General features: G+C 46.2%; 2 protein-coding genes across 2 annotated transcripts; one reads left to right on the top strand and one right to left on the bottom strand.

The window, feature by feature from the left end:
* The first annotated feature begins 1,960 nt into the window (after positions 1 to 1,960).
* On the top strand, positions 1,961 to 2,875 carry LOC147798353 (uncharacterized). Its single transcript, XM_087139969.1, has one exon. The coding sequence runs from the start codon at positions 1,961 to 1,963 to the stop codon at positions 2,873 to 2,875; it is 915 nt and encodes a 304-aa protein (XP_086996095.1).
* Positions 2,876 to 7,191: 4,316 nt separating this feature from the next.
* LOC147798352 (uncharacterized) lies at positions 7,192 to 7,515 on the bottom strand. The gene has a single exon (XM_087139968.1). The coding sequence runs from the start codon at positions 7,513 to 7,515 to the stop codon at positions 7,192 to 7,194; it is 324 nt and encodes a 107-aa protein (XP_086996094.1).
* Between the last annotated feature and the right edge of the window lie 7,050 nt (positions 7,516 to 14,565).

Below are 14,565 nucleotides of genomic sequence, written 5' to 3'. Positions count from 1 at the left end.
ATTGCTCATTTGAGTTTGGAGGCCAGAGCCTCAATCATGAACTGGTTGCCGGCCCCACCTTGGGTCAATCTCTGTTGGATGCTCTCTTACGATTTCGTCTGGGTCGAGTGGCGGTTTCAGGAGATATAACCGCCATGTTTCATCAAGTTAGACTCCGCCCGGAAGAGCAACCAATGTTTCGGTTCCTTTGGAAAGATGAGCATCTTGACAAATGGGTTGTCATAGAGTGGTTGGTGCTTCCATTCGGGGCTGCATGTAGTCCGTGCTGTGCAACATTTGCCCTTCAGAAAGCTGCTGTTGACCGGGTAGACCAGTATCCACGAGTCCAGTCTACAAGAGAGAAAGAGACCTACGTAGACAACCAGCTGGCAAGTCGAGACACTGAAGAAGAGGCTATCCAACTTGTCCAGAGCACACGCAAATGTTTACAAGAAGTAGGATTCCAGATGGTGAAGTATGCGAGTAGTCACCCCACAGTACTTGAGAGTCTTCCCAATGAGGCTTGTTCAACTCGTCAGGTACAATCGTTGTCACTGGACCCACAGGGGGGCGATCCAGAGCCAGCTCTTGGGCTATGCTGGGACTGGAAGAGTGATGAGCTGTATCACCCAGCCAAGGTTCCAGAACACAATGTGCTGACTAAGCGCATAGCCCTCAGGGCCCTTGCAAGTCAATTTGAACCGTTGGGGGACATTGCACCCTTCACAGCTAGAGCCAAGTTGCTTGTTCGTGATTTGTGGTTAGAAAAGCTGGATTGGGACCAGAGGGTAACTGATCCTGGTTTAACTCAGAGATGGGAAGAGTGGTGCACGGAGTTGGAGTATATCCCACAGATACGGTTGTCACGGTGTTATACACCACCGTCTGTTGAGACAGCCAAGGCGAAGAGGTCCGTACATGTCTTTGTGATGCTTCAGAGAAGTTGTATGGGGCAGTTGCCTACTTACGTACCGCTGACGGCGTTGGGGAGATCCACACAAGCTTTGTGTTAGCCAAATGTCGGGTAGCACCAAAGCGTCTGCTATCTATGCCACGTCTTGAGCTAATGGCGGCTCTCCTTGGTGCCCAACTCGCGCAAGTCGTCCTAGAGGCTCTTACAGTTGATGTTGAGTATACTCTGATGTGGAGCGACTCCACCACTGTACTCAGTTGGGTTCAGTCAGAGTCATGCAGGTTCAAGGTTTTCGTTGGAACTCGTGTAGCCGAGATACAAACATTGTCTGAGGGTATGGAGTGGCGCTATGTTCGAAGTCAGGATAACCCTGCTGACGATGTCACCCGCGGCTTACCAGTTTCCAAATTAGGGAAAGGCTCCAGATGGACTAATGGCCCAGGGTGGCTTCGTGACCCTCAAGAGGAGTGGCAGAAGGACAGTGCATGTATCTTGGCACAAACTCGTGTCAACTCTATCGTTGAACAAAATGAAATCAAGAGTGTCTTCTGTGGTCTCACAGTGCCTACCTCAGAGGTTGATGTTGACTTTACAGCCTTTTCAAGTTGGACAGAATTGGTCAGTGCAGTTGGAAGGCAGCTGTACCCAGATGATCAGTTGCTGGATGGTATTCTAACTCCAGAACAAACCCAGGAGGTGGAGATTTTGTTGCTTCGAAAGGCACAGAGCGAGACCTTTAAGGAGGAAGTCGGTGCTCTTTTTTTCCAATAAGGAGCTGTCTCGAAATAGTCGTCTTCTTGAGTTGGCACCGGAACTTGACCCAGTTAACAAGCTGATTAGAGTTGGAGGTCGCCTAAGGAAGGCTTCCTCAACAGACACTGCTTTGGTTGAGCCCCATCCAGTTGTTCTTGACCCACACCATCCTGTCACAAAACTCCTGATAAAGGATGCTGATGCCTATTTTAGTCATCAGGCTAGTACTGATCAAGTGTTCGCCCATTTGCGGCGCCGGTTTTGGATCTTGCGGGGGCGCAGTATGGTAAAGGGAATCTTGCATGCTTGCCCAGAATGCCGTCGCTGGCGAGGGACGCCCAGGGTGCCCCGCATGGGAGATCTACCAGAATGCAAGCGCTGCGGCTGGAAAAGCCACCCTTCTACTCTACAGGAGTAGACTGTTTTGCGCCCCTGACAGTTAAAATTGGGCGGCGACAGGAAAAACGATGGGGGCTACTCTTCAAATGCATGACCACCCGAGCAGTGCACCTCGATATTCTAGAAAGTCTGGATGCCGATCACTTCTTGATGGCCTACAGGCGCTTCGCCTCTCGCAGAGGAGTTCCCTTTGAACTTCTTAGCGACTGTGGAACAAATTTCAAGGGGGCCAATACAGAAATCGAGCAGACTTTAAAGGCAATGGAGCTGGATATTGTGCAGCGACTTGCCAAGTACAAGGTCAAATTCAAATTTAACCCCCCCCCCAATGCGCCCCATTTTGGGGGTACTTGGGAGCGGGAAGTCAGATCAGCCAAAGGAGCTTTAAAGGCAGTACTTGGAGATAGGACCGTAACTGACGCAGTTCTTCGCACAGTGCTAGTGGAGGTTGAGGGTATCCTCAATTCAAAACCTCTGGGATACGCCTCCTCTGAGATTGCCGACGTGGATCCAGTAACTCCAAACATGCTCCTTATGGGGCGACGGGATCCAGCACTTCCGATGGTGGTCTATGACGAGAGAGAGCTGAAGGGTCGCAGGAATTGGCGGCACAGTCAAGCACTAGCCGATCAGTTTTGGCGTCACTTTGTTAGGTCCTATCTCCCTAACCTGCAAACCCGCCAGAAATGGCCAAGGGAAGAGGAAAACCTGTCGGAGGGAGATGTTGTGATGATAGCAGATCCCCAGCTCCCAAGGTCTCAGTGGCCAGTGGGGACGATTACACAAGTGTTTCCTGGTGATGACCAGAGAGTGAGGGTAGTCAGTGTTTGAGTCAACGACTGAGAGTACAAACGCCCAGTGGCCCGGCTGGTGCGACTGGCAAAGTATGATGAGGGTGATACTCCTGGTTTGGCCAATCTGTTACTAACCCAAACTCTCATTCCCTTTAGACTTTGTGGGACGAGGAACTGCTTGTTTGAGTAAAAAAAAAAACTGTGTTCTCATCGCAACTGCGTTCTTCAACTTTTTATCGTTTCAACTGAAGTGTTACGTTTTTGCCGTTGCCTTAACAGTTAGCAAATTTCTTGGTGAAATTTGGTGGCGGCCATGTTGCAGCAGTGCCGAATTTTCACGGCTGTCTCGTGAGGGCGCGCTTCATAAAAAGGCCACGCTTAGCGCTAGCGCCTCGGTGTATACAAGTTAACAGAATTCAGAACAGGGTTTCAAATCAGCAATCATCATACATCCTATGGGGTTCAGAAGTATTCAGTTGGCTCACATATATTCAAGGGAGGGACAGCAACTACATACCGGGAGGGTTTTTTCTTGAATTTCTTCTTAAATGCAATAAACCAGATTGCCAACTAAACTTGGAAAATAGTCTACATTGACCGTAAGATATGGAGTGATCAGGTATCTTCATTCTCATCCTTATAAATTTTGGAAAGCATAATGACAATAATCTCTGCAGTCCGTGTTGACGGTAATCTATCTAATGATGTATATATCTAATTTCTCGTGCTAATACACTGTTGTCCCCATAACGACGGTAATCTATCCATTGATGTATGTATCTACATTCCCATGCTGATTCACTGTTATCCTCATAATGACTGTAATCTATGGAGTGATGTATGTATATACATTCCCATGCTTATACACTCTAGTCCCCAAATTGACGGTAATCTGTGGAGTGATCTAGTATCTACATTCTCATGCTGATACACTGTTGTACCCTAACGACTGTAATCTATGGAGTGATGTATGTATCTATATTTCCATGGTGTAGCTTAGTACATGGGAAATATGTCCAAACTCAATCTGAACTCGCTGACTTTATTCACTCCCGAACCTTTACATGTGGCTCCTTATTCGCTTAGGCCTACACAGCTTTTATAGTATAAAATAACTGTGCACATGTAGCCGTGTGTGGTAAGTCTAGCCTTGCTGTTGTGACTGTGGTTACGACGGTATACGGTTGCGTGTGGTTGCAGTATAGTAGCGGTTCACTAGAAACCAAAAACAACAAATAACAAATGAATAATAAATGAGAAATAGCGTGGTCCAAGATTTTAACTTAAAACGTCTGCTTGAACCCTCTATGAAATGTACATGATAATTGGTATCTCGGCGAATGATTAAAATAAGCCCAAGTTTATGCCCCCAAATCCTCCCAGATTTTCAACTTTAAACCCTTTAGAATGGCCCAAGTTTACTTCATTTAACTCCTTAATGCTTATAATTTACATCTAATAACAATTTAGACCAAATACATACCGACTGTGTAGAGTCTGGGGCAATTATTAGCGTAAGTTTCTGGGGTTTTACGTTACTTGCGTTCGGAAATTACATGTCATGTGTGAACCTTGACCTAAACCCCAAAAATAGAACGAGGGCGCCCTACAATTTTATGAGACAAAAAAGTTTCTTGGTCGGCAACTATCCAGACGTTATATTCCCAGCCCCAAATGAATCAGCTTAAAGGATGTTCATTTCCAAATTTGTATAACGTCTTGTCGCAGCCCAAGTGTTGTCGACCAGTTCTTGGCACTCTCCACAAGACACAGTTTGGTGATAGGTCGTTTCAGCTCGCTGGTACCAGTCTTGACATCCACCTGTCGAACATTTCCCTCGTGATCTGGATAGGTGCGACTGATCCTTCCCAAAGGCCAACGCCCACGAGAAAGATTCTCATCCGCTCCAGGACTAGATCTCCAACTTGAAGATTCTGCTCTCGTTGGGTCCACTTTTGACGAAGTTGCAACATAGGCAGGTATTCGTGCACCCAGCGTCTCCAAAATTGATCTGCGAGATACTGAGCCTGACGTCAACGTCGACGACCGTATGAATCCTTCTTCTGGAACAGACCGGGAGGCAAACTGGGACTACTTCTCAACAGCAGCAAATGATTCGGTGTCAGAGGTTCGTCTTCACCTGGATCAAAGCTCAGTGGGGTGAGCGGTCTTGTGTTAAGATTGCGTTAAGGTTACCAAAACGTCATTCGTCACAACTTGCTCTTTCAGCAGACATTTCAATATCTTGCGCACAGACCGTATCATTCTCTCCCATACGCCAGCCATATGGCTTGCCGTTGGAGTGTTAAATTGCCACTTGATACCCTGTTGCAACAGAAAGTCGCCGATCTTTCGCTGATTTAGATCATCAAGACTCTCACGTAGTTCTCGCTCTCCCCAATGAAGTTCGTCCCATTGTCACTCATGATGATCTTTGGCCGGCCTCTTCTTGCTATAAATCGGCGATAGGCATTGATGAAACTGTCGGTATCGAGAGAATGGGCTACTTCGAGGTGAACTACACGCATCGACAAACATGTAAAAATACACCCGTACCGCTTAACATGACTTCGGCCCTGCTTAACTAAGATAGGACCAAAGTATTCGACACCTACTGATGTAAACGGTGGATCATCTGGTGTTACTCTAGCTGCCAGTAAGTCAGCCATGAACTTTTGTCTTAATGGAGCATTTCTCCTCTTCCACTCGAAACAGTTGCCAATGATACGTCAAACAGTTGCACCACCTCTAACGACCCAGAACTTCTCCCTCAACGACGACCATGTCATTCCGACACCAGAGTGACCAACCTGTAAGTGATGGTGTATGATGATGAGATCTGTGACCTTGTGATTACTGGGAAGGATAATTGGATGTTTCATCTCCTCATCGATTGGTGCATTTCGAAGGCGGCCACCTACTCGTAAGATGCCATCCATCAAGACAGGATTAAGCTTCTGAAATGAAGAAACTCGTCTTTTGGCCTTCCTTCCTTTGGACACACTGGTTTGCCTTCGGAAAATTCTTGTTGCTGCATGTACCGTATAATTTGTCTCTCTGCAGCCTGGCACTCTTCAAGAGTCAGAGTTCCCTGCTTCAGGACCTCATCCTTTCCTTTCCCCTTGCAGCGTAGGTGCAGGTTGTTGACAAACCTTAAAAGCCAAGCAACTCCTCTCTTCAGTCTATTCCATGACGAATACTTGGCCAAGAGATCATCAATCTTTGACTTTCCCTGCCCTAAGGTTGTCTGTGTCACCACTCTCTTGACTTTGGGATCGCCTTCAAGACCATCGTTTACTGGCAAGATGTCAGGATCTGGTGCTGTGCCCTGCAGGACAACAGGAGGAACGGGCCAATTTTCTTCGCTCATCAGGAGAAACTGTGGCCCTCTCAGCCATCGGCCATCTGCAATCATCGTGTCAGCACCACACCCCCTTGACCCTTCATCTGCCGGGTTGGATTCCGAATCTACATACCGCCACTGGGACTCCTTAGTTGCATCTTGGATCCTTGCAACCCGATTTGCCACAAAGGTACGGAAGCGACTACTTTCATTCCGTATGTATTGCAGAACTGAAGTCGAGTCAGTCCAGAAAACGACATCGGTAATGGGCAATCTAAGCTCATCTTGCTCAGCTGAACAGAGAGAACAGCCGCTGTCAACTCCAATTGTGGTATGGATGTGGACTTCTTGGGACACAGCCTTGCCTTCCCAACAATGAAAGAGCAGTTGATCTTTCCTGAACCATCAACTGTCCTCAAATAGGATGCAGCTGCATACCCACGTTGAAAGGCATCTGAAAAGAAGTGTAACTGACTGACTTCTACTTGGTCTACCCCTCTTGGCTTCAGACTTCTGTCGATGGTACGATCCTCCAATTTCGGCAAATCGTCTAACCAGTGTCTCCATCTGAGCAACTGATGCTCCTCAACCCTTTCATCCCATCCTAGCCCCCCACTGCAGACATCCTGAAGCAATATCTTGTTAGGATAAATTGGGCTAGAAAACCCAAAGGATCAAACAGTGAGCTGACAGTCGACAAGATACCCCTTCTGGTAGTAGGCCTATCCCTTAGAGTGGTCATGAACTGAAAAGTGTCAGCCTCTGCATACCAGTGTATGCCAAGAGTACGTTCATAGGGCAAGTGATCCAAATCCAGATCAAACACAGACGGTACCCTTTCATCAGCTGGAATAGCTGTCAGAACCTCTCGGCTATTGCTGAGCCATTTCCTGAGTCTAAATCCACCCTTGTTTAGCAGATCGATGAGCTGACAGGCAAGATTAATGCCGGCTTCTGCGTTGCTCACTGACACCAGAAGGTCATCAACATAGAAGTTGTCATGTACTGCTCTAGTAGTCCTTGGCTGTTTTCCTCAGGGCAAACCCTGCACAAGTGGGAGACGACGTGGCCCCAAACAAGTGAACCCGCGTCTGAAAGTCAGTGGGATCCTTCGACAAGTCATGATCTGGCGACCAAAGGAATCGTAAGGCATTGCTGTCTCTCGGAGGCACCCGCACTTGATGAAACATAGCCTCTATGTCAGCTACCAATGCAACAGTCTCCTGACGGAACCGTGTAAGCACACCCACTAGGCTGTTGGTGAAATCTGGGCCCTGCAGGAGATTATCGTTGAGTGATGTACCCTTGAATCTTGCAGCGCAGTCAAATACCATCCTCAATTTGCCAGGCTTGTGATGATGAAACACCGGGTGATGAGGCAAATACCACCTTTTCCCCATCTCAGCATTTGGTACATCTTCAGTCACCGGCCTAGCATACCCTTTCTGGATGTAACCATCAATGGTCTCCTTGTATTACTGACACAGCTCTCCGTCCTTCTGCTAGCGCTTCTTGAGGGAGCCAAGTCTCGTCTCAGCAAGAGCCCTGTTGTCTGGCAACTTGACATTCTCGCCTCTCCATGGCAGACCTATCTCATAGTGGCCATCAACCAACTTTACTGAATCATCCATAATAGCTCTTGTCCTCTTGTCCTCAACCGAGTCGCCTCGCTTGGTGTCCATGATAGACCCACCAAAGTCTACCTCCCAAAACCTCAGAACCTACTGAAGCAGCCGATCATCTTGCAAATTGACATGATGACTATTGAGGCCTCCTGCCCCTTTCTTAAGTGAGGTCGATGTAGGGCCAACAAGCGTCCATCCCAGAAGGGATCGCACAGCGTAAGGTTCTTTACATCCTCCTCGCCTCTCATCCATCACCCAAAATGCCTCCGGAACATCTCCGCCAATCAGGATTTGAACTGGCCTGCCTTCAGAGTGGGGAAATTTAATTCCAATTTCCTCAATTTTCTTACATCTCTCTCGCTTGGAAAGATACTTCTGGATATCGGCAAGGTTTGCACTGTCCTCACCCTTGGCAGGTCTATCTCCTCCTCACCTTCAGTGGACCTCACTGTTAGGTTGACTTCCATTCCATCGTACTTCCTTTCTCCGGCAACAGTGTTCAGGGAGAATGTGAACCTCTTACTGTTGACTCCAAGCTCTTCAGCCAACCCTTCATCACATAGCGATACGTCACTGCCTTCGTCGAGTAGAGCACAAGTCTCAACCTCATGGCCATTATGCATGACCCTCACTGGAAGAACTTGTAAAGCTACGTGTCTACTTGTCACTGAATTACATGCTCCAGGCTCTTCCGCTTCACCTTCTATCACCTGCTCCCCAGCCCCGGTCGAGGTACACGTTCCAGCAAATTTCGGCTCCGCTTGGGTGTTGCTGTCTTTCTTCTCCTCAGAATTTGCTACCGGTGCCTTTGGGGGATGCAAGAGTGTGTGATGCTTCCATGTGCAGCCAGCAACTTCACACCGACTGCTAAATTTGCATTGTCTTGCAACGTGCCACTGAATGAAGCAGTTGTCACACAGCTTATTATCCCTGACAAACTTACGACGCTCATCGTAAGACTTCAGTGTGAAATTCTTGCAATCTGCCAGTTTGTGAGACAGAGAACAGCATGAACACTTGACCTGTTTGTCCTTCCTTTTTGTGTCTGGACGGCTTTCGGCAACAGAATTGGTTGACAGCGTGGTCATCTTGGCCTTCGGAGTTGAGCGTGGAGACGGGCTGGATCCCTTTGGACTAACAGCCTTGCTGATGTTTTGTCCATACATATTGCTGGCAGTCTTTGCCTCTTGTTCCACAACTCTGTCATCTGCACAAAGCTTGTTTCTTGTTTGGACTCTATGGTAGCCTGTGCCTTCTTTGCCCAGTCTGCTTGAAGGTGCAATGGCAAGAGACGCTGAACTTTAAGTAAGTTCCCCGAGCTGTTCATGTCTGCATTGTATCCCAGTTGGGACAACGTTATTTGGCACTTTCTCATGTCTCTTGCTAGATCCCAAAGGGCATTGCCATCGTTTGGTGGTATCTGCCCTCTGCTGGTGACCTTATGTAGCAGAGCATGCATTATCAGGTGCGGTTGACCAAACTGCTCTCGAAAAATTCAAGTGCCTTCTTGTAACCCGCCGCTGGTTCCATCAATATGCAGTTTTCGATGCTCTCTTTTGCTTTACCACGGCAGTGCTGAACCAGATACGTCAATCTTGTTCGAGCATCAGTCACCTTTGAGCCAATGTTTGTCTCAAATCCCGTCACAAATGCCCAATATTCGGCTGGATCTCCACTGAAGGACTTGATGTCAGGCTTCGGTATATTCATGGTAAGCGTCAAGGCCTGACACAACTGTTCAATGCTTGTTTGCTCACGTCACGTACTGGAACAGGGTGAAAGCCAGCTACGTGTGTTGTGGCATTCTTTTTTGTGCTGGAGTGGACTGTGAGGGCGATGCAAATGTTAGGGCTATCTCTTGATCGTTACTATTTGAAGGAAATGTTACAATGCCACTTACATCTTTCATGTCAGCCTGCCATGATTGACAGCCGGAGCATTGCTTGTGACTTCTTCACTTACGTCAATTGCTTGTGTGACATCTGGTCTGTCTCCTGTGGCTTCATCTTCTGCTTCCATTTCCTCCTCCCAAAGTTGTGCCTCTAACTGTGCTTGCTCCTCTTCATCCTCCACATTTTGAAGTTCCAACTTCATCTCCAGCATCATTTTCTGTCGTTCCAGCTCCTGCTTTCTCTTCAGCTGCTCTCTACGCAATTTTGCAATCTCCAGCCTTGTCTTGGCCTCTCGATACTTCTGATTGAATGATCTGTTTGATCTCTCAGATCCATGTTCACTACCATTGTCCTCTGAAGGAGTCGGATTTGATGTTGGAGCCTTTTCTCCACCTTTACTAGTGGTTTCCTCAGGGGACGGCGTTGACTTAGCTTCATCTGCCATGATCTTTGTCTTGACTTGACTAGTGTGCACTTATATTTCAGCCCAAAAAAATAATCTTGAACTTTCATGTAGCTTAGTACATGGGAAATATGTCCAAACTCAATCTGAACTCGCTGACTTTATTCACTCTCAAACCTTTACATGTGGCTCCTTATTCGCTTAGGCCTATACAGCTTTTATAGTATAAAATAATTGTGCACATGTAGCCGTGTGTGGTAAGTCTAGCCTTGCTGTTGTGACTGTGATTACGACGTTTGCGTGTGGTTGCGGTATAGTGGCGGTTCACTAGAAACCAAAAACAACAAATAACAAATGAATAATAAATGAGAAATAGCGTGGTCCAAGATTTTAACTTGAAACGTCTGCTTGAACCCTCTATGAAATGTACATGATAATTGGTATCTCGGCGAATGATTAAAATAAGCCCAAGTTTATGCCCCCAAATCCTCCCAGATTTTCAACTTTAAACCCTTTAGAATGGCCCAAGTTTACTTCGTTTAACTCCTTAATGCTTATAATTTACATCTAATAACAATTTAGACCAAATACATACCGATTATGTAGAGTCTGGGGCAATTATTAGCGTAAGTTTCTGGGGTTTTACGTTACTTGCGTTCGGAAATTACATGTCATGTGTGAACCTTGACCTAAACCCAAAAAATAGAATGAGGGCGCCCTACAATTTTATGAGACAAGAAAGTTTCTCGGTTGGCAACTATCCAGACGTTATACATGGAGTCCCCATACTGACGGTAGTCTACGGAGTATGGTGTTCTATTCCCGCCATTTTGGCGTCGCGTCGTACCGTTGCTCCGACGCCACGACGCGACGGCACGACGTCGTGCCGTCGCGTCGTGCCGTCGCCTCCTTTCTTATTGAGTTCATGCTAAGCTAATTTCGTCGCGTCGTGCCGTCGCGTCGTGCCGTCGCGTCGTGCTATTTCTTGTTAATGTCGCATCGTGCCGGCGCGTCGTGCCGTCGTATCGTGCCCTCGTGGCGTCGCGTCTTGCCGTCGTGGCGTCGCGTCGTGCCGTCGTGGCGTCGCGTCGCCCGCCATTGCATGTTTTTATACATTGTGCATTAGGCCGTCGCGTTGTGCCGTTGCATCGTGCTGTCGTGCCGTTGCGTTGTGCCGTCGTACCGTCGTGTCGTACCGTCGCGTCGTGCCGTCGAGGCGAAGGCACGACGCGACGCTAATTTGGCGGGAATAGAACACCATAACGGAGTTATGCATGTATCTATACTAACATGCTTATACACTGGAGTCTCTATAATGAAGGTAATGTGTGGAGTCCCTATATGATGATAATCTATGGAGTGATGTTTGGATCTACTTTCTCGCGCTAATACACTGATGTCCTAAAGACGGTAATCTATCCATTGATGTATGTATCTACATCCCCGCACTTACACACTCTAGTCCCTATAACGACGGTAACCTAATGCTCGCTCTGTATGTAACAAAATAACAGATGCATTGGAGATTTTCAACCACAATAATGTTGATGTTATGTGCATCAGAGAAACCTGGCTGAAGGAACGTGATACTATCACTCTTGCTGAACTTACCTCTATGGTTACAAGTTTAATCATATCCCAAGATTAGTTAAATCTGGCGGTGGTGTTGGACTGTTGTATAAACCAGAACTTACCCCACTTGAAAAATGCAACAAGTTTGTGGCCTCCTCGTGTGAACACATGGAATGTGACATTAAGTGCGAAAATAATTCGCTTCAATTGACGGTTCTCTATCGACCGACGGCTTCCAACATGAGCATAGTTCTTAACGAGTTTGGTCATCTGTGGGAGGACACGCTCATCTACCCAAAGAATATTATAAACATACACTGTGATCGACAAGATGATCAAGATACGGCGGCCTTTATTCATCTTTTGGATTCTTGCGATCCAAAGCAGCATGTGCAGGAACCAATACGTAAACGAGGACATGTTTTAGATCTGGTCATCACTCGCGCATCCATCGACATTATTAAGTCGGTTGATGTATATGATCCTGCAATATCTGATCACTCTATGGTGACATGCACACTTGATGTCCATAAACATATGCGCAAACAAACATCTGTGAATTATCGTCAAATACAGGACATTGTGTCACCCAGTTCGCTCAGGATACTGCTGGATCATAATTGACTGATATAGCGGCAGCAGACACCGACCTGGATGTTCTTGCCAGTACTTGCAACTCAGTGCTGAATAATCTTTTGGATGAACATGCACCGCTGAGGACGAAAATTCGTACTTTTCGTACCAATACATCCTGGTTCTCTGATGACCTTCTTAAGGAGAAAGCAGAGAGAAAGAGAATGGAAAGCAGATGGCGTTCATCAAAACTCACAGTTGACAGAGACTTGTTCAAACGTCAACGGAATAAGGTCGTTGGTCTTCTCAAAGCAGCCAAATGCACTTACTACCAAGATCTCAACAGTGATTGCCATGGCGATGGAAATCAAATGTTTAAAGTTCTGGACAACCTGTTGGGTAGGAAAACTGCAACTTGTCTGCCTTTGTGTGGTTCAGCAGATGATACCGCACTCATTTTCAGCCAGTTCTTCCAGTCCAAGACTGATAATATTCGAATGAGCTGTGAGGAAACTGTGCAGCATGAATCTGAATTGGGGCCGGGCTAGCTATATTGACGCATGTCCTACTCACTACCAGGAACAGCGGCTGCCTCTCAAAACTGTCTCATTGATCCATGTTGAGAGAATTGTTTGCTCATCAACCGCGAAATCTTGCCATCTGGATCCTATCCCAACGAATTGCTGAAATCTTGTTCCCACGTTGTGCCTCCAATATCACATCCATCATAAACTCGTCAATCGTCCATGGAGTAGTCCCTGGTGTCCTGAAATCAGCCCACGTCACACGCCGGTCCCCAAACGTCGACAAATGAAGAAAGACGCTGCTGAGGACCCGAAGAATTACATAACAATAACAAATTTGCCATTCTGCTTCAAAATGATGGAGAAAGTTGTAGCACAACAACTTACAGATTACATGTGTGAACATCAGCTGAACAAAGCTTTTCAATCGGCCTATCGGAAAAATCACGGGACAGAGGCTGCTCTTACGTACATCCAGAATGAATTACTATCCTGGTCACGCTGGATCTCAGTGCAGCCTTCGACGCACTTGAGCACCAGATACTTCTTCACAGACTTCAGTCGTATATTGGGTTGTCCGAGGATACTTTGCGTTGGTTTTCATCATAGCTCTCTGACAGATCACAAACAGAGTACGCAAAGAGACCAAAACGGGCCCTTCGACCTATCAACTACAGTATGGTGTTCGACAGGGTTCGGTGAACCATTGTTGTTCAATGTGTACATGCTGCCCATACGTAATGTGATTCGTAAGTATGGTCTGACCTGTCACTTTTACGCGGATTACACCATGCTTTACATTTCAACATCATCGAGATCTAATGATGTCGCAGCTAATGTCAATGTCATTGAGAAATGCTGCACTGAAATAAAATGGTGGATGGCATCCAACTATATAGGCCTATATGAAACTGAACACCGACCAAACAGAGACTCTCATTATTGGTACGACACTGATCTTGGAAAAACGTTCCTGCCGTGGATATTGACATGGAGGTCATTGCATTATATCACCCAAACAGTTGAAAAAATTGGGAGTAATCCTTGACAGCAGTTTGAACATGAAAAGTCACATTCGTGAAGTATCGCGTAATGCATTTACCATCTGCAAAATATCAGCAGGATAAAACAATGTCTGAATTATTCTGTCACTGAGCAACTTATTGTTATGCTGGTCATGTCTAAGATAGACTACTGTAATGCCATACAGGAACCAGAAATTCTGAGTATGTACACCTGTTCTTATGAAACTACACTGGCTTCCATTGAAGTATAGAATTATGTACAAAGTGTGTCTTTTTGTGTAGAAATGTTATTAAGATGGTCTAGCCCCTGATTATCTTAGTAACTTCATACGACTCGTTCTACATCAAGTGGACAAACTCGATTATCATCAGATAGAACTAGACTTCTGCTAAGTAACACCAAAAAAAGCACAATTGGGGACAGAGCTTTTTCTGCTATCGCTCCCAAGTTATAGAACAAACTTGATGTGTGCCTGAGGGAGACGGGGAGTATTGATGATTTTAAATCTGGGCTCAAAAAGTTTTTATCCTGAGAGGCGTTTTTATGATTTGTAATTTATCAAGTGTTTGAGTGGGTTATGTGATTTTAATTTTTGAATTGGTATTTTTATTGTATAAATATTTAAATAGGTTCTGAGAATATATAAATCCTTGTTAATGTTTGTTTTAACTGTGTATTGTAACCGCCCAGGAGCACGACCTTAGATGGAGGGATGCGGTATCATTATTATTAATAATCTATGGAATCCCTGTATTGACGGTAATTTATG

This window comes from Acanthaster planci, linkage group LG08 (genome assembly GCF_054643075.1).
Source record: "Acanthaster planci isolate LZ-2023a linkage group LG08, COTS_SCS, whole genome shotgun sequence".
NCBI lineage: Eukaryota > Metazoa > Echinodermata > Asteroidea > Valvatida > Acanthasteridae > Acanthaster > Acanthaster planci.
This window is presented reverse-complemented; position numbering and strand designations above follow the sequence as displayed.